Below are 20892 nucleotides of genomic sequence, written 5' to 3'. Positions count from 1 at the left end.
GCTGTGGATTATCTGAAGACAGGATTTTTCTTCTCCTGTAGTATTCACTATTGTATCTTGAATTCCTGGATCATTTAATATATTCAATATAGGTCTTGTTAATTGAAATCATTATGACTTAGAAGGGAAAATGTTTACACTTTATTTTTTGGTTTATTTATTGCCTATTCATAAATATCCTACCCAATAAAATTCTGTATATCCAATATGTAATGTGTGCATGGCATTCTTTTTTTCTCTTTCTCCAAAAAAGAAAAAGTAGAACATGGAATATGTCATTCAATGGCTTCTCAAGCATTTCACTGGCTTCACTTATTAATTGTATCTCTTTAAAATGTTCGCTCATATTTTGTTTTGGACTATTATAAAAAATATCTTTCCTACAAATTTAACATTCTCTTTATTACCATTTGATCTCATCATTCCAAAGATTATTTGGATTTTTCACTTGAAATAAATGAATGCCGTTTACTTGTTCATCACAAGCAAACTTGTGTTGAAGTTGACACGCAAAACACTCTTTCTAAAATGGTGCAAATATTTTACATGAAAAGATAAAGGTCAAAGCTAAGATAAAAATCTCATATACGATCTACATAAAATTGTAATCATATGAACTAAAAATACAGAATTATATATATATATAATATGTAAAATACAAATATATGGTTACTTTACTGCACCTTTTTTATACTCCACACAAAATATGAATAGAGAGAGTTCCAGGTTATAAAACTAGACTATCATCTTTCTAAAACTCATATTTTGTTGAGCTCCTTTAATCATCTTAGTCTTAAGGCAGAAATAAAAGAGAGAAAGAGAGACAGAGACGTAGAGAGAATTAACACCTTTTGTGGAAAGATAATAATAAAATATTAGAGAAATATGGTATAGTGGTTAAAAGCTTGGAATCTAGCACAAATTTCCTGGGTTTAAGTACCAGACCTAGCACTTGCTAGCACTTATTTAGGAAAGATGCTTACCATCTATTTGTCCTTGTTTTTTAAACTATTAAATGGAGATATTAATAGAAACTACATAAATTATTTATAAGATTAAATGACTTAATGTTTGGAAAAGGATTGGGTTACATATCTGGCATGTAGTAAGTGCTAAATATGTGTGTGTGATCACTAAATAAACAGGAAAAGAAAATACATTACAATAAAGATATATTCTATTGGTAGAGGAAAATCTATTAGGAAGTATATTTAGTTAGTGTTTAAACTTCATGAGGTCAAGGATCTGGTCTAGTTGGAAAATATTTAGATCAAGTAGAAATAATCTCCTTCTTTCCCTTTTAGGACTTGTCACTTTCTCATTCCTACCACATTTAATTGCAAGCACCTTTTTAACTCCCTCCCGGTGCTGGAAATTCTAATGTTCAACTTTGTATCCTCTGTCAAACAGCACCTGAATATATATGGAAATGGACTCAGGGCTCTTTTGGTAAGGAATTTAAATGATGATAGAGACTGGGTAATATCACAATTTTAACATGTAATTTGATTCTTGTTTTTCTTTATCATATTGTTGCAAATACTGAAATTCCAGCGGAAAAAAAATTGAAGATTTTAGTAATGTGTCTTATTTTATTTACACAAAATGAATTGTATATTTTAAATGTACTTTTACTAAAATTGTTACTTAGTGCATTTATCTTTCCTTTTTCATTGCAGAATGTTAAAAAAAAAGGTAACTTAGTCAAACACAGAGTAATAAGAAAGTAGCCTAGTAGTTTATCCAGAGTGAAAACTTTCAAGATTTTTTTATATTCCAGAGATCTCTATTACACAAAAGAAGTATGAATGCATCTTAATTTCTAGACACATTGTCTTTATGTTTTAATGCTTGTGCCTTCTGATAAAAAACTTGGAAAACACTCAAATCTAAATGAAAATAAACCCTACCAATTCAAGATTAAAGATAACTGATAAATTTCAATATAATTTCTTAAGAATGTAGTTACTATAACCTTAAAAATAATGCAATTTACATTTTCTCTTATACTTTTGTTATTATATTTAATAACAAAAGCTTATCAATTTGCAACTCTAAAGTGTTGGGGTAAAAACATATACTCCAAAGTTTGTTGCTGATGACCTTCCTTTGGTTTGTGAAATGACAGTCTTTCTCCAGGCATTATCTTTGCAGATATAAAGCTTTTAACTAGTTCATTTGAAAATATCTGCTAACACAGCAAAATCATGACTGCACATCTTTCAAATTAAGTTCCATTCCTGTCATCATGTGTTTTTTTAAATATCAAGGTAATAAGAGTATTTGCACCCTAAATTCAAGTCATTTCCTGTCTTTGTACCAATTAAACAATTCTACAGAACCCAAACTATGAGAACCTTTCCCTACTTCTTCCCATCATCTGGTTTCTAACCTGGTTAGGCCTTCTTTATGAATCCCTACCTCTGTGACTTTGAATATCTAAAGCAGATTAAGAACGGCCACATATTCTCTTTCATACTTTTCTGTGAGATATTAATTTTATCCCCTACCTCCACATCATCCTTGAATCTGGGCTTGTCTAGTGACTGCTCCCTAAGTGAGCCTGTACCAGTTCTGGGCTTAGCTTTTAAGAGGATTTGACAGTTTTTGTTTTCTCCCGCTTGGAACACAGGTTCTTGGGTTACTTTCTCTTGGATCCTAACTACCATGTGATGAGAAGCTCAGGCCACATGCAGTGGCCATATGGAGGAAAGCTGAGGAGCTCCAGTTGACAGCCCCATGACCTCCCAGCTGACAGTCACTGCCTACTGTCAGCCATGTAAAGTAGCCATTTTGGCTCAGCCCATTCAACCTCCTAGGCCTCAGCCTGTGTCAGCAAGCGTAACCACCCAGCTGAGCCTCTTCAATGCACAGACCCACAAGAGAAATAGCAAAATAATTGCTTTTTAAAGTCACTACATTTTGGAATAGAGAGATAACTGAAGGAATGTCCTTCTGCCTCCTTAAATATAGGGCTTAAATTTGGCTCAATTTAAGATTAGTACCAAAGCAGCTTTGGTACTTTATTTCAATTGCCTTTGTGTTGTATTTTCAACTAGAGTGTAAGTTACTCAAAGTCACTGATAATGCTCTGTTTTCTTTCCATGTGTCCCTATAGCTATTAGTACATTATTAGCGGCATCTGATAACCTGAGGTTGCCAGTTGAATCCTAACAGAACGGAGTGCAAATAGGACATAAAATGGGTGTCTTTCTATATAAGGCAAAATTTAAAAGACCATGCCCACCTGTATATATATATACACACATATATATATTATACACATATATTTATATTGGCATTTAATCTGAATTGTTGGAGCAAAAATATTAACTGTCATGTGGAGTTTTTTTGTTTGTAAACTCAACCTAGCATACCAATTTTAGTTAGATACATTGCCATCTGTTGGTAATTTACATGAGGAATTGTGAAAGAATACCTGACTGAAGGGAAAGAGAAATTATGCCTTGAATCAAAAACAAATAAATTTTACAGAGTAAAAGAGAAATCTAAAGTGAGGATCTAGAACTGTGCTGTAAAACAGAGGTGAGCATAGTAACTTCCGCCTTTTCTTCTACCATGTATTCTGCATGTGCTTGATTGGGGAAGTAACAGTGATTATGTCACTGTAATTCATGATGATGTAACAGCGCACTGTAATTCATGATGATGTTCTCTGAATGGGTGCTGCATGCAAGACCGTCTACTAGTGTAACAATAATGAAGCATGTTTCAACTCAACACCCTGGAGTCAACAAATAGAATGATAATATGTCCAGTCCTGACCCAAGACGATTTTTTTAGGTATTAAAAAACAGGCATTATTTAAAATGAGAGATTTTAATTCCCAGTGCACTTTTGAGTTATTTTACTTTGAAAATTAATAGCTGTATCAGTACTTAAAAATACATCCAATATAATTAAATGATTCTCCAAGTGTATTTCCTTGAGCACCTGATAATATTCCCAGGAAACCTCCCCTTGCTACGTTGCTTCCCAGAATTCCTATTTTGTGTCTTAGAGCTGCACTTCTTTAGAGAGAAAAAGAAGGTTAGAAAATAACGCTAACTACAAAAGGCAGTGTATGTGTGGGGGGTGAGGGTAAGGAATTAAGTCCCTTGCACTCTAGATCAAGTTGCACTTATATAAAATTTAGAGGTAATTGGTCTTTATATAAAGGACACATTCAACATTTATTAAATATGTTTTTATACTGTTTTAAAATTCAAGTGATTCACCAAAACAAGTATTACAGCATAGTGCTTTATTCATGCAGCCATACAGTCAACCTATACTGTTCAAATGCATTTTGAATTTATAATGCGAACAGTTTTTAAGGCATAACTTCCTGCTCAAATCTAGGTCTTTCTCAAGTGAGACACCAGAGAGAGAGAGTAGAAAGGGGAAGAAGAGACAGGGCGAGAAGAAAAGGAGGGAGGGACAGAGATGAGGATGAGAAAGAAGAAGGAAAAGAGAAAACAGCGTCTGAAGTCCACAGCCTTATCTATCCCAAGCATGTGGGCATCCTGTCTAGGTTGTAACAAAGAGGTGACCATGGTGTGTCTTGTTGGCTCTAGACAGGCTGAAGCCTGCATTGCAAGCATGTCTGTTGCCTCTTCTAAGTCCCCTTTCCTTTCGAGTTGTGAGCTCTAGATCCCAGCGTGCTGGTACTCGGTGCTGGGCCCGCTGTCCCTTGGTGAGGCTGCCACAGGTTCCAGCTTGCGCTGTCAGGGGCGTTGATGCATGGATACGTTAGGCGGAGGGAGGAGTACCATCTGCCAGAGTCCTATCTTGATCCCCACGTTTTCTGGCCATCGCGGAGGAGGGTGCGAGGACAGGTATCCCTCGTAGCGACAGGCGCGCGGAGTGCGGTCGTGAGAGGCGGGGGAGGAGCGGGGTGGCACTATCATATCCCAACCGGGGCCCCGTGGATGGCGCTGCCGTGAGTCTCCAGGGTGTTCTCCAGAAGCCGCTGCCTGAGAACTCGGAGCCTCAGCTCGGCCTCGCTTCGGATCCTCTTCCTCCTCCCTCCCCACCCCCTACCAGGCCCGAACGGCAGGACGCGCTGCCCGGGGAATACCCTCTTCGCGGGACCTGCCCAGCCCCGGGTCGCCTCCGCCTCCCGCAGACGCCGCGCCCCGGCGTGCCGCGCTCCTGCCGGCAGCATGGAGGAATCCCCGGGACACCCGCGCGCCGCTGGCGACTTTTCCTCTGGAATCTCTGGCCTGGCGCCCTTTGGGTGACTTGACGGAGCGCCCGCACAGCTGTCCGTCCCAGATTGCCCGGAGAAGCCCAGGCGCGGAGAGAGAGGACCCGCACAGGCGGGGAGCCTCCTCTTCCCACTCAGCGTCACGCTTGCCCTCCGCCGCCGCCTGGCGCCCGGGTCTGTGTGTGCCGCGTCTGGAGGCCGCGCGACAGTGCCCACCCCCGCCGGGCGGCCCGCCCTCCCCTCCCGGGCTCCGGGCTGCGGGCTCCCGCTCGTGGCCGACGCCAGCGGCATCTCCGCGCAAGACCAGCACCGGGGAGCAGGGCGCGGGCGGCCTGTGGGAGGCGCGGCGCCTCTCCGCCTTCCGCTCGTCCTCGCAGCGCCCTCGCCCGCTTCCAAGCCCCGCACGGACTTCGGTGTCTCCGCCTCCATCCCCTCCACGAGAAAAGGAGATTGACAAATACCGACCTTTAGGTGCCGGCGACTGTTCTGCGGGTTCGTTCCGGGGCCGGAAAAGAATGGTAACATGAGCCTCGTAGGGCGAGAGCGTCGCGGCGGGAAGGGACGAGCCTGAGGGGCTGAGCGCTCACTCTTCAGAGGACCGCGCTCGGAGGAGGGCGCCTCCACTTGCTGGCTGGACGCCGCTGACATCTGTAGCCTTCGCATTCCCGCCGGGTTCCCGGGCTCCGAGCCGCTGCTTGCACAGGAGCGTGCGGACGGTTCCTGGCCCTCCCTCCGAACCGGAGTTGTGCCCGGACTCGGAGTCCCTTGGTTCCGGGGGAGCCCGGCCGCCGGCACGCTGGCTCCGGAGGGAGTGGAACTGGAGTTCAGGTGGGTCATCCCGAGGGGAGCACGGGAAGAGGGGTTCAGGGAAGACCAGGAAGGGGACGCTGTTCCAATGTCGAAAGCGGACACTTTTCTTCCTGACCCTGGAAGGGGCTGAGCCAGTTCCTCTCCCTCAGTTCTCTCTCCTCAGCCGCTCTACCCCGACCCAGCCCTCCCACACTGAGGGGGTGGGGGCCACAGCAACAAGGGCCACCACAACTCCGCTTTCCCTAAGTATCCAGCATGCTGTTGACTTCTTCGTAACTTACCCTTAGTCCAAGAAACGATCCCGTTGCCTCCATTGCTTCATAGTAATGGAGGTCAATGGGCTTAATGATTTCCTCGGTCAAGTCATTTATGTCTAAGCCAATAGATAATGCCTTCGTCATAGTTTTCCGGGGGGAAAGTAACTGTGCGTTTGTTCTGCAGATGGCCAACTCCCTCTGAACCGTGCAGATTGGTGCTGAGCACGCAACAAAAGTTTGTAGCTTCTCAGTTTCTGGTGCTTCGCAGGGGAGAGGAAAGGAATTTGACGTTAAACTCAAGGAGCAGTCAGGGAGCCATCTCCTTTAACTTTTCTTCTCTATTACCATTTGCAATGAAGAGAAAACAGAAGAGATTTCTGCAGATGACTTTGTTATTCACGGTGGCTTTAATTTTCCTGCCTAACATTGGTCTCTGGTCTCTGTACAAGGATAAGCACCTGGTGAAGTCGGCGGAGCCTGGGGAGCAGCAGGTAAGTGCCTCCCAGAGAATGATCACAGGAAAATTGGTAAGGCAGTGAGTGACCCTCGCGCGGGGACGCGGGAGAGCCGGTGTGGGATCGCCTTGGGTTCTGTCCCAAGTCTCGAAAGAGCTGATATTACAAGACTCTACAGACTCTGGGGTTTATTAAGTAAGTAGCTGTGTTAAGATTGCAGCCAGTAACATCGTGAGATGTAAAACTAGTAAAGAAGGGTAAGAGACGTCAAGAAGAGAAGTTAATCTGTCACCATGGGTCTTAGGTTGATTTTGACTTGAGGTGGATGAAAGGTCACTGTTCAGTTATGCAGGTGGGAGTGGGTTTGGTGCAAGTTTAGTGATAAGGATAGGTTTTTGCGTTCCTTTTGGTTTGCCATGTCTATGTTCAGGTGAATTGAGCCAACTAAATCATTAAGATTGTGAAGTGGTTCCTAAAAAATCAAGCTATAGTTTTCAGCATTTTGGTTGTCAGTTTTGCTTAGCTACAGCTTTTTACCCTGTGGAAACTTAAAGCATCTCTTTCATCTCCCCTGTTGCTAAGATGCTGCGATGGGGTACACAGGCAGAGTTATTAAGAATGTTCATTCCGTTTCACAGTCGCTTGATAAGTTTGTTGCTAACAGCTTGCTGTCATATTGGAAACACCTGTACTAAAGATATGTAGTATATGTTTTCTTTCTACTTGATATGTAATCCATTAGTATGACTTAACATGGATCAGAATAACTGTTTCCTAGTGAACAGTAATGCAAACTATACTTTCCAAAATGTTGATGAAAATCCATGTTGTCGAACTCCTTGTTTACTAATAAAGTAGCTTCTCTAATAAACCTTTTAACGACAGAATGCAGCCTTCTTCACGATATTGATATATCGCTTCTTCACTTTGTCCTGTGCATCACCTTGGAATATTAATATTCTTAATTTCAAGGGTCATCACCCCTGAACACTCTGTACCTTCCACACAGAGAAAATGTTGAAGTAGTCCCATTCCTGGAAAACAGCAATGTATAGTAATGGCCATTAAATATTTTCTCTTATACTTAATGAAGTTGAATTTTCTTTTTGTACAGTGGTTAGTTGTGAAATATAAAGAGGTAATCTGCTTTTTCATTATGACAAGAAGTCATTACCAGTCTCTAAACTTCAAAGAGAATGAGCTGTCCCTGGATTTCTAGTGGATTGTTATTCTGAAGGAAAATGTTGACGTATTTTCATGTAGTTGTTATTATTTATTATCCTTTCTAATAGGAATTCAATTTTGGTTTGAAGTGTATTCTGTTTTGTCATTCCAGTGGATTAAGAAGATGGACACTTTGGATGGGAAACTTTTTTTGTTCCTATTTACATCATTCAACCCTTGATGTAGAACAGGATTTTAATAACTTTAGTAGTCAATATGCTCTTATGTAAAATTTCCATTCCATGTTGGTAAAATAAGAAAGGCAAAATTATATTTTTCGTTGAAATTTGCTAACTGAATTAACAATAAGCATCTGAAGTATTTGCTGGTATAGCTAACATGAAATGCAAAATAATTTTATTAATAAGATTCTTACAACTTTCACATTGGTGCCATTGATTTTGACCCTTAATGAGAAAATGGTTTGTCTAATAGCATCCAAAAAATAAAATAAAAAAAGACCTGTGTCAGTTTAACTCTTCAGCTGTCATTATAAGAACTAAAACTGTTCCCTTATTTCTGGTTCTTTTGCAGTACAAACGATACTTAATTTCAGGAAGTAAAGTAATGGGTATAAGAGACATGGAGTGACAAGAGAAGTTTCATATACTGTAAATAACTGAGATTGATGAATATTACATGACATTCCAGTTTAATAATCCTATGTAAAGGCTTTGAAACCAAGTGGGGAAGAAAATAAACCCTAAAATGAATGTCAATCATCTATTCTAATATTATTAACAAAGATAATGGTTTTAAAACTAATACTTTTTATAGGTTAAAAAATAAAATTTAAAAGGTAGAAATTAATTGATCACTTACTGAAAGATAGAGTTTATTGTAAAGTAGAAAAAGTTAAGTTTTTATTGGTTTTATTCTATTTATTATAATTAAAAGGAAAATTAGGATATGTTGTCCACAATAAGCAAGTTTTGGGTAAGTAAGAGTTAACTCATTAATAATTACATCGGACCAAACAAAAAGTGACTTTTAAAACATGCTTAATGTTTTGATGTAATATTTGCCTAATGTATATATATATTTCAATGTTAGCAACGTGGCTAAACACACAGGTTTTAAATTGAAACATAATTTGACCAGTGGGTAATGTGTTATTTAAATTTAGCAATTAATTTTAAAAGGACATTTTCATGTTTAATTGCTAAATGTCTTTTCAGAAACCATTTATTACTGTATTTCTCTCCAAGCTGCAAAATCTGAGGGTGAAGATAATGTTCAGATTGAAGCACTGACAGCCATAAGTACTGATGCTATCCACATAAGTCATGTGCCCAAATGAGTGAACTATTTTCACAGTACTTATGTGTAAAACAGCCAGGGGTTCTAGTTCTAAGTATGGTGTGGAAGTGGTCATAAGAGCTGAAAAACTTTCACTATTTCACTATTAGAAAGGGTTAAAGGGAAATAATTTAATTTATGGAGATTAAAAATTATGGACTGGCTAATATTTTAAAAATATGCATTATTTATATTTTAGCGATCATATCACTAATAATTTTTCTATCTAGCATTGAGTACAAATTGTACTTATTATATAATCTGAAGTAAATAAAATAAAGGGAGGTAAAACAAAAAACACTGATGGAAACCATGTAGGTTAATTTTCACAATGTTTAGTATTTAACACATATTTTTTCAAATCTACTATCTTATACAAATTAATTGTTTGTATTTTTTATAGTTCCATTTTAAAAGAATATTTATAATTTTCTAATATTTAAACATTTTCTGCACCTATGTTGCAGAAAATGAAACAAAGATGTAAAAATTATCAAGTTATTCATTTCAAAGTTTTTCTTTTTCCTTTGCTCTCACAAAACCAAAGAGGATTGATAGAAGCATTTTAATAACATTGTACAAGTAGAAGTTTGTTTTGTGGTTTGGGAATCTGCAAAATTGAAATCAAATCACTGAAATAAATATGAAGTATTTGAAATTTTAAGATTTTATAAAAATTTTAAAGTATTTTATAATTTTTATTTAGATGTTATATTAGCATAATGATTACATGTGTTATTTTCAATTAACTTAATTTTGTCTCTTTTTTGGTATTGGAATGATATAAATATCTCCTTTATGTCATTTAGAAATAAATATGTATATTAAACTAATCTATTGATAACACATTTAGCTGAGAATGATTGTTATATAATCATTGTATAGTTATTCTTAGTTTCATTTTTCTATTTAAACATTTGAAATGTTACTCTTCTCTTGTTTCAGCTGTATTTGAATTAAATCCCACTTAAATAATTAGGTCTTAAGCTGTGAATTAGGATAACATACAGAATAATGCTATGTTTTAGAACAAAACTACTATATCCAGTTTTATTGTATATCATTCTTAATCATTTATTCAAGCATACATAAAAAAAAAAAAACTAGAACCAAATGCTTTCTTTTCCTAAATGCATTTTTAAAAAACCAAAATTCAAAAAAGTAACTTTAATATTAGTTTAGAACTAACTTTAGAATAATACTAATTACAGAAATAATTCAAGAATATTTAGGTATGAAGAGGCAGCAATTTTTGAAATAAAACTGAGGAATAAAATCTTAGAATTTTAAACCAGACTTTCTCAGAACTGTTCAGAAAAATTTTAGAAGCTTATATTGTCCTGGATTTTCTACATGTTAAAAAAAAAAATATCTGAGGTCTTCTATGTCTCTTTGAAATTGTGGAACCTTATTATTTATTTGAATTTCAGAATTTCTATTTTTAAATTAGGGCTATTCGTGCTAGTCACATAGTGAGATGCATACAGTCCTGAGAGGTCACACTTGTATATGGAAAATATTGTGAGGTAATGCATTGTTTTTGTCAGATTCACTTTTAAACTGTGCTTGACAGATACATGACTACCTCCATTAAAAAAAAATCTGAAAAGGATTCCTTAGTATCTTTGTCTAATTCATCTAATGTTAATCAGCCCCACACTGCAGCGGGAGCCTTCTTTTTGGACACTACTCTTTTTTCCAGTGGCATTTTAAACATAACATGAAAATATGAAAATATCAGATAATTGGTACCCATGTATGCAGACTGTCTTATGCTTATTTTCTGCCATGCTGATCACTAAAGCTATAAAATATGTCTGTGTTCCATTTTCAGCAAATACCTTAGAATTTGGAAGAGCTAAGGACGGGAGGAAAAATTGACACCTACACTCAGGATGGCACATTATCAATACACTAGATGTGAAATGACACATTAGTTTGAGCCACAGTGTTCTTAATTAGCTAAGATGTAGATTTTAAATTAGGGTTTTAAAGAACCTTTTCTTGAATTTATGGAAAATCCATTCAGAATCACTACAGGATGGCACCACATGGAACACTGTAACAAGTGTCTTAATTATTTGCTGTGACCTGGTAGAATCGCTACGTGATTAGTTCATCACATTGCCCCATGGGAGACAGAGTGTGAAACAGTCTTCTGTTCACAATCTGGTTTTTAAAAAAAAAGAAAGGAAAAAAAATGGGATAATTTTTTCCCCTCTGTTTATTTCTGAGTTGGACAAGCTGTGCTGAATCAATTAGCTTCCTATAGTATTTTCCTATTATAAAAAGCCAAATCAAGTTGGAATATATAGGAAAAGGGTGAGAAAGGTTGAGTGATTTAAGTGGTGTAGACGAAAGGATTGACTTTTTTTTTGTTTGTCAGGAGTAGCCATGACAACCCTTAGAAAGTTTGCAGCCATATCTCTCTTTGCAGCATTTTTATACAAATGAAAGACAGCTAAGGGACATCAGCAATAACATTACAGGAGGAGAGAAAACTTAAAATTAGGAAGAGGCATCATAAGATGTAAGTGGAATATAGAATCAGACAGATATGTTTTGTGTGTCATGCATTCCCATTTCTCCCTTGATTGGCTTGCTTATGGGGAAGAGGTTTAGCCCTGGACACTTCGTATCTTTAAAAGCATCTAAGGAGACCATTTTATTCCATTTTGCTCAGTTTGCATGTGTTTACAAAATAACTGTTATTAAAGAAATGTGCATATATGCAAAGAAATAGAAGGTTCTGAAGATGACAGTAAAGACACACTGTCCTAAACTTGCTCTCCTTATCACCTCACTGTACAGCTAATGATTTCTAAATTATCTCAAAATGTAACTGTAATGCTTGAATGGACAACAAAAAACAACAAATGAAAAACCTGTGTGCCATGGAAACATGTATTTAGATGGAAACAACAAATGTATCTATAAGTGTTCATTTAACGGTTGAAAAGGACAGAGCGTTCACAAAACTTCAAGGCATCATAACCTATAACTTTCCTCACGAATGTGTTGATGTCTGTCACTACCTAACAAGGAAGATGGCATCAGAAAGAGGGTGAACAAATAAAGGTATATTTAGGGTTAATGATGAATTCAAGGCAAAGCACATCAATGTTTCCACGAAGGTTTTTGCTTCCAGTGTTATAGGACAAAAAGGTGAACCCGAATTATTGGTACTCTCATATTAAATGTATTCATTTCATTAATTCATTTAGCAACGCACATACACACATACATATACCCACACACATAGTTTTACTTATAAAGAAAAATTAAATCCACCCAACTATTTTGTTTTCCACAATATTTTTAACTTCTGTAACTTTTTGTTTTTTTCCATTGCTTTGAATCTACAATAGGTGGGGGAATTTGCAGCACCATTGAAATGAATTATTCTAGAAAAGTATGCAGAAACATAAAGAAAATGCATCCATCTCTAGAAGTGCTTCCATCTACTTAGCAAGTGTAAAAATCACAATGAGGATTTAGCCTGTTAGAATGGCACAGATCACAAATAGGACAATCACTGTTATCATGTAACATAATTAACACAATTGTGCTTGTTATAGTACATGATAGTAGCTACCACCTGTCTTAAGGACTGGTGGTTTCTCATTAAGGGCTAAGAAGGCCAATTTTGAGTTATTTCAAGTACTCAAATACTCATGGACTATTATTTCAATACTTGAAATCTAGAAAGCCAGAGACAATTATAATAATTTTAAATGATTTCATCGTATTCAAATGACCAAATTGTTGGGTAAGCCACCTACGTTTTAGAGAGGTGAACTTTCCTTTTCCTTCGTATATTTATTTATTTTTCCCCAAGAGAAGGTCTCACTCTGTCACCCAAGCTGGAGTGCAGTGGTGCAATTGTAGCTCACTGCAGCCTTGCCCTCCTAGGCTCAAGCAGCCCTCCTGCCTCAGCCTTTCAAGTTGCTGGGATTACAGGTGGATGCCTTGATACCTGGATAATTTATTTTTTATATTTTTTGTGGACACGAGGTCTCATATGTTACCCAGGCTGGTCTCCAACTCCTGGTCTCAAGAGATCCTCCCACTTCAGTCTCCCAAAGTGCTTGGGATTACAAGCATGAGTCCCCACTCCCAGACCTTTGCCCTTACTTCTGACATGTCTCCTTAGCAAGAAAATCTGGTTGAACTTAACTAAGGGAGAAATATCAGAATTTCTATAGCACTGGGTCTTATTCTTTTTTAGTAGGTCAGTGTGTAGTCTCTAGAATCAAGTTATTTAGGCTTAAAATTTCTGGCTTAGCACGGTGTGACATTTAAGAACTTATGGATCTTCTCTGGATCAGTTTTTTTTTTAGTGAAATGCAGGTGATAATACCTTTCTTGTAGTGTTATAGTGAGGACTAAACAGCCTTTTTAGCAGCATATAACAAGGTTTAATGGATATATATATTGTTATTACACACAAGTATTTATAAGCAATCATTGCCTTTACCAAGGTAATTAGTGTTTGTTTATTAAATATTTATAGATGGCTTCTCTTTTAGAGACATTGTCAAGACAGCACAGCAGAGCAATATCATTGATGTGTTGAATCTAGAAGGGAAGACTGTTGAATAAACCAATATTTGGTTTAAATGACAGGGTCTTCGAAAGTAAAAGGGCATTTTTCTTAACATTTTGGATTTCATACTTAAGGAGAAGTTGATAATTTTAATTTTTTAAAATATTACTGTTTATTAAAAAATTACTAAAATTAGTTTTTGATATATTGAAAGCGATTCAAAAATGGAAGCATTTAATTTAAAAAAAGGAAAAAAAAGCAATATTTCTTTGTAGTGACTACTCTCATTTTCTATAAAAATAAAGCCCATGACTCACATATAAGCATTTCTCCTTACTAATTAAAGGCAAGAAGCTGAGAACTACTTTTGTTGTTACTGTTTAAATCTTGGTCATGAGATGGATTAGATTTTTCAGGAGAAAAGAAGTTAAAAAGTAGAATAAAAACTGTCAAAATCACTTAGCTACTTTGTGGAGTTAATGCTTTTTTCAGCTGAGTTAGGGGACAGATAAAGCATATTGCATTGTGGCCGTTCTTATAAAAATTAGACAGGGTTGGTATTAAGCAAAGGGAAGTTCAGATACTTCAAGTTCATATGTTGTCTTCATCCCTTACAGAAGTATGTAATTGTGGGCATGCTAGTTAACACCTTTAAACCACAGTTCCGATTACGGAAACACAAAAATTACCTCATACTAGGGTAACTAAGAGAAATAATTGGATTATATGTTTAAATTGCTTGGTATATAGTAAGTGATGAGGGAAGCTTTACAAATAGCAATCTATACCTTCTTGACTTTTTAGAACATCCACTGAAGTAGCAAATAACCTTAAATATTGTGTAAACATAATAAAGACATAATAAAATACATTAAATCCACCACTATCAATTTTTTTTATTGTTGATAAGATATTTTTTGGATATTCAGTATGTGCACCATGCTGGGATAGACCCTGAGGGATCTAAGCAATGAAACCATAAATATGTTTTCAATTAACTTGGAATCTGTTGGTTGAGAAAGGCATATACACATTTTAATATAAGGCTGGATTACATTACTTTATAATAAATAAGTGCTCAAATTAGAGTTTAGAAGAGGTAAAACATACGTAAGTTATTGTGTAATGTTAATATGCGGTCCCACTGCAAGTGCTCTGTACCTTTAGTATTTAATCATCCCCTAAATTTATTGCAATAGGCTCTTCTATATAACTGAATTCACAAGTAAGGAAGGCATGAAGACATAATTTACGCTTTGGATTATTAGAAAGGGAAACTAATTGGCAATGTTAACACTGCATTGTTTAAGGCTTTCAAAGGGTCATTAGGCTTGATAATTCATCCCTGGTATTTTCTTGATTATAGTTACACACAACTGTAGAAATTTAAACAAAATTAGAATAAATGATAAGACTAAATAGTTAACTAAAATATCTTATACTTTTTTGATGGATAACAGATATTGGTGAGGTCTGTTTACATAACAGAGTCCCTGTTATGCCATTACATGTAAATGGCAGGATCTGGGACCCTGGTTGGTAAAATAGAAGTCAGAAGAACGCTGGTGCTCTGAGAGAATGAGGGGACAGTCCCAAGGAGGATAGAGGTAGTCAAGTGAAGTAAAGCAAAGAGAGAAGCAGCAACGGTTGTTATTATCTAAGAGGTAAATTTAGAGTCTGTGCTTTTAATAGTTTGAATGTTTCTCCTGGCAAGGATGTCTGAGTTTTTTTCCCATGAAATTATCTTACTACTTTAGAGAGGTAATTAAAAATTTGTGAAAGTGTCTATAAACTGAATCAATATAGATATATTATAGATATCTTAGCTAAAAAGATGATAGATGGGTAATCAGGTATTTATTGTGGTTTATATAATCTTATAAAAAAAGATTGAAGACTATAATGCTGAAAGGAGATGTCAGGAAGCCATACAGACATCTTGTCAATAAGTCAGCAAGGTACCTCTCAAAATAAATGCAGACGATGACCAGATACACAGAATGAAGGAAACAATCAAACAAACAAGACTGTAGTTAAGTATAGTATAACGAGTGGGGATAGATGGTAGGTTTGTGGTATTTATTGCAACTAATATTCAGTTGCCAAAAATATTAAGGTAGTATATTAATAATAAAAGTAATATAGTGATTATAATAAAAAACAATACAAGTAAAAATAGAAGTCTTTATATTAATAAATTTTAAGGTAACATTTATTGAGCTTCTAACATTTCTCTGACACTGTGTTAAGCTGCTCTTAAGTCCTCAACACCAATTATATATATATAATATTACTATTTTATATTACACATGCAAATATATTTTAAAAACTTGTCAAGATAGAACAGGAATTTTTCTATCAATATCAAATTTTGAGATTATATAAAGTTCACCATATATTACAACTACATCAAAAATATCCTAGATCATTGCAACAGAAGAAGTGATATAATAATTTAACTATAAAAGTAAATATGCACAGTGGTGAAGGGGATGGACACAAGATACAGACTGCCTAGTGTTAGTTCCAGTTCTTTTATTTAACTACTGCAAGACCTTGGGCAAGTTACTCATCTTCCCCGTGTCTTAGATTTCTCATTTCTAAAATGAGTATAAAAAGTGTCTACTGGATTTAGTTGGTGTAAAGGTTTAATAAGTTAATATGCATAAAATGCTTAGAAAACTGGATTGTACATGATAATAATTTAAAATGTTACCTATTATTTGTTAGAATTCTGGGAAATTAAGATTGGAAAAGAGAAAAACTGTGTTTCTATTATTACTTGTTAGAATTCTAGAAAGTTAAGATTGGAAAAAGAGAACAAGCGTGTTCCCACACACGTTCTTTCATGAACCATCATGAATATGATTCCCTTTTTGGATACATTTTTGCATTTTTATTTTTTATTTTTTTGTTTCTAGATCCATCAATGCCTCTTGATATTTTTGCATCTTTTAAAGTATTCTTAAAAGTGTTTGAGTCATGTTTAACTATTTCTTTCACTTTTAAATTCTTGAGTAGCCCATTCAGAAAATAATATGGCACTTATTTTAAAAGTATTGTAACTTGAACCAAGGGCTCATATGGTCCCATATGTCAGAAACAAACTAGATATCAACAGAGAATATAGATCTTCCCAGAATATTCAATCAGCAACGAATGCTCTTTTGATGACCTTTCCCCTCATATTTTTTGTTCTGTTCTCACTATATGATGTTAATTTCTGAACATGTATTCTGTCCTCAGGGAAAAAACAATCTTTTCTAAATTGTGTCATTAAATCAGTCTAACTGCCAAAGACAATTATCTAAGAATGTCTTTAGGGCTGAATACATTATTATTATTTCATCTAACTTGAGTTTTAACATTGTTGTTCCGGTTGCATGCAACAGTCAGGCAGAATTGGAAAAATCAAGAAAGGTTCTGCTGGACACCACAGTTGAGTAACTTGAGGAAGGAAGTGCTTTCTCACGCCCTCTTCTATTGCTTCCAAGAAACCAGCTGGCTGGAAAGACAGGGGAATGGAAAGCTGTGGAAAACTCAATGGTGGAGAAGATAAAAATGCTTCTGTTCCCTAGCCAAGTGAATTTTACCATTTTTTTAGATAGCCTAGCAGAATGGTGTCAGATCAAACACTGTGTAATGGAATTCTCCCCCCTCTTAACTTATGTAGAAATTTTTAACTTTTCTTTCACAAGCCAAAGGAGATTACATTTTATTTAAGAAGACCCTCGGCATTCCAAGACTGAGATCTTGAGTTCTAATAAATGAAATACAGAGAGGAAAATCAGCATCAGGGAAACCAATAGAAAAAGGTCAAGAAAGTGAAGAAATACAAGCAACTCTATCACTTTACAGCTCTTCCCTACTCTTCCCTGCGTAGAGCCTTCCCTTTCCTCTTTTTCCTTTAAAAGACAAGTTTTACATAGGGATTGATTTGATCAATTATTAGCCCAATGAATAGATGAAAGATGAGGCATTTCGAAAACTGGAATCTTTTACATCATAAAAACATTCTGTGAACATAACCGTATTTCCAACTATTAAAATGTGTACGATGTGAGAAATATTTTTTTAGCTCAAGGCTTCTGCTGTTGCTCTTTGTTGTCACCAGTTTGTTTGTAATTCTGCGAGCTGTCAGTTTATTCTAAACTATGCAATCAGAGAGTAAATACAGCTTAGTTGTGTCACCTTAACAGAAACAATCTTTCATAAGTTAAAAGTATAAACTGGCACAGTGAAATATAAACTACCTGAGAAGAAATAATTCTACATTTTCCTATTCAGCTTTCCTCCTTATTTTGCAAAACTGCTTTCTTCCATCTTCTTTCTTCAAATCTCCTGTGCTACCACCTCTTTTATCATGCTTAGCAGGTAGCCTTCCTTCATTCTTTACTGTGAGTATAGGATTTTCATTTGGGAAGAATCAGGACTTAATGTCATAAAACCGAAAGCACTGCCATTTGCATGGGTGTTTTCCCAATTCTCTGCTTGCCTCCTGTTACTATGGAAAACATATCCCTAGCTTTAAGATAAATATGGAACCTCTCTCCAGACTATGAATCACAACTTTCTTTAGGAACGTCCACATATTTTGTTTTTCTTCTCATTCATTTATTTTCAGCCTTTTCCTCTCAAAACATCTCTCACAATAATATTTAAACATTCTGAGGTTTCTCCCACTATTGGAGCGGGTAGGGGAGCAATTCCTGACTCCATTTCTGCCCACCTCAGGCTGAATCTGACTCCTGCTAATCTGCACTAACCCCTTTCACCAGTTATCATCAGCAATCTCTAGGTATTTGTTTTGAAGCCACTTATCATTAGCTGTATTACTTGTTAGAAATTAGCTTAACACACCTACTGAAAACCATCTTCTTCATCTGAGAAGAGGCGGTGAAGTGGGAGATTTGAGAGGAGAAGGGGTTGGCAAAAGCAGCTTTTGGAAAACTGGTAAGAGACTAGAACAGGAAAACAGAGTGTTTGTGTGTTTTCAGGCTTCTCAGTGCACACTTTTATTTTAATTCTTCTGTCTTCACTGCCATTCCCAACTAACACTCATACTCAATGTATATTTACCAGTGTCCTTCATAGACTCCCACTTGTGTTCTTTTCCTACAAATATACTCATCGGGAGTGTCAACCTTAAATAATGAGATTCAGAAACTTTTAAGTACAAAGTTTATTCAAGTGCAAAACTTGAGAACAGCCACCTGGAAACATGGACTCCAAATGAATAGGATCAGTGTTCCCAAGTGGAGAAGTTAAGGTTACACTTTATATAAGCAGAGATAAAAAAGTTCCAACAGGATTACGTTTGCCATAAGAGACTAGTGCATATGCCACAGCTATTTGATTGGTTACAGATTGCTACATTACAAGGAAGATTACTTTAGTACTCTAAATAGAGGCAATGATCCAAGGGGGTCTTATCGCTGCCTCTGTTTGCTCTTAATTATTGACAGGAAAAGGGCCGAAGTGACAACTGCATGCTGTGTGACTCAGGCCACATAGCCACACTCTTCTCAAGGCTCAGAAAATTTACAGTTCCAACAGCTTTAAGTTTGAATTATGTGATTTCACAGGGGATCTGTACAGTTACTTCTTGTTCTGCACGATCCCCGCAAGCATCGCTCACAGACCCTCAGAATTTCAGTTATCGAACTTAGGTTGATGACTCCCAAATTATTTTCTCTAATCCAAATTCCTCTCCTTACAATACGAACCACATATGAAGCTGAAAACTAGAAACAGATATTTTAAATTTTAGAAGTCTGAAATTAAATACCTTTCATTCTCTTTACCTTTTCTCCTTCTCTGTATCTTATCTAAATGAAGTACCCTGGATACCATCCCAGCATTCATGCTGAAAGTTGATCACTGTCATTGTTACCTTCATTATCTGTACTGTCAGAGTCAATTGAATGCTAAGTATAGTTGACCCTTGAACGCAGGTTTGAACTGGATAGGTACACTTATATGTGGAATTCTTTCAATAAATACATTGGAGACTTTTTTTGAGATTTGCAGAAAATTTGAAAAAAAATTGCCGACAAACCATGTAGTCTAGTAATATAAAAAAAAGTTATGTTATGAATGCATAAAATATATGTAGGTAGTTTATTTTATGTGCTGCCATAAAAAAATGCACAGAAATCTATTATAAAAAGTGAAAAAACTATCACAAGTTATAGTACACTTACAGACCATACCTGGCACCATTCACAATCAAAAGAAATGTAAACAAGTGTAAAGATGGAGTATTGGATTATAATTGCATGAAATTAACTGTAATACCTACTGTTCTACTGTGATAATTTTATAGCAACTCCTCTCTTGCAGTGAGTTCAAGTGTCACTAGTATCTGTTTAATACACTGTGTGATGCTAATCACTTGGAGAAGTGAGCAGTTCATTGTTCTAGTAAATTGCTATCTCAGTAAAACATGAAATCACAATTCTTTCATATTTCTGATCATGTTTCCTGTAAAATCATAACCTTGAATAGTACCATGGGACCCAAATTGCCACTAGTGATGCTGGGAGTACTCCCAAGAAGCAGAGAAGAGTCATGACATTCCAAGACAAAGTAGAATTGTTTGATATGTACCATAGATGGAAGTCCACAGCTACAGTTGCCCGCCATTTCAGACAACTCATCTTGTAAACAAATGAAATAAACTTATGATATTGATAAATACAGTGCAGCATGCTACATGTCTTTTCTCTTCCTCATGCCTTTTTAGGTTGTGTGTTAGATGGAGTCTCTCTCTGTTAGAGTGGCTCAATCTCCACTTACTTCTGCCTCCCGAGTTCAAATGATTCTCCTGTCTCAGCCTTCCAAGAGCTGAGACTACAGGCATATGCCACTGGGCCCAGAAAATCTTTGTATTTTTCGTTGAAACAGGGTTTCCCTATGTAGGCCAGGCTGGTCTTGAACTCCTGACTGCAAGTGATCCTTCTGCCTGGGCCTCCCAAAGTGCAGGGATTAGAGGTGTGAACCACTGTGCTCACCCCTTCATGACTTTGTTAATAATGTTTTATTTTCTCTAGCTTACTTTATTGTAATAGAGTATATAATGCATATAACATG

At 36.5% G+C, this 20892-nt stretch overlaps 2 protein-coding genes across 2 annotated transcripts in view; one reads left to right on the top strand and one right to left on the bottom strand.

Moving 5' to 3' along the window:
• Nucleotides 1–4249: 4249 nt before the first annotated feature.
• Nucleotides 4250–6897, bottom strand: LOC118152148 (uncharacterized). Its single transcript, XM_035292625.3, has 2 exons — nt 6301–6897; nt 4250–6145 (listed from the first exon to the last, which is right to left on the bottom strand). Exons 1-2 carry the CDS (start codon nt 6418–6420, stop codon nt 4907–4909), a joined length of 1359 nt encoding a protein of 452 aa, XP_035148516.3. The 5' UTR covers nt 6421–6897; the 3' UTR covers nt 4250–4906.
• Nucleotides 5499–20892, top strand: part of GALNTL6 (polypeptide N-acetylgalactosaminyltransferase like 6) — a 1268478-nt gene continuing 1253084 nt past the window's right edge. Inside the window, exons 1-2 of the mRNA XM_002745217.6 lie at nt 5499–6037; nt 6461–6767. Coding sequence (XP_002745263.2) covers nt 6630–6767 — 138 coding nt within the window. The 5' untranslated portion in view covers nt 5499–6037; nt 6461–6629. The remainder of the gene's footprint in view (nt 6038–6460; nt 6768–20892) is intronic.

This window comes from Callithrix jacchus, chromosome 3 (genome assembly GCF_049354715.1).
Source record: "Callithrix jacchus isolate 240 chromosome 3, calJac240_pri, whole genome shotgun sequence".
NCBI classification, from domain to species: domain Eukaryota; kingdom Metazoa; phylum Chordata; class Mammalia; order Primates; family Cebidae; genus Callithrix; species Callithrix jacchus.
Note: the sequence above shows the minus strand (reverse complement) of the source record. Positions and strands in the feature narration are given on the sequence as shown.

Coding starts and splice junctions, on each gene's coding strand:
- LOC118152148 (XM_035292625.3), bottom strand. CDS start 6,420: ATGACGAAGGCATTATCTATTGGCTTAGACATAAATGACTTGACCGAG. Junction 6,146..6,300: donor GATCGTTTCTTGGACTAAGG/GTAAGTTACGAA, acceptor GAACTGGCTCAG/CCCCTTCCAGGGTCAGGAAG.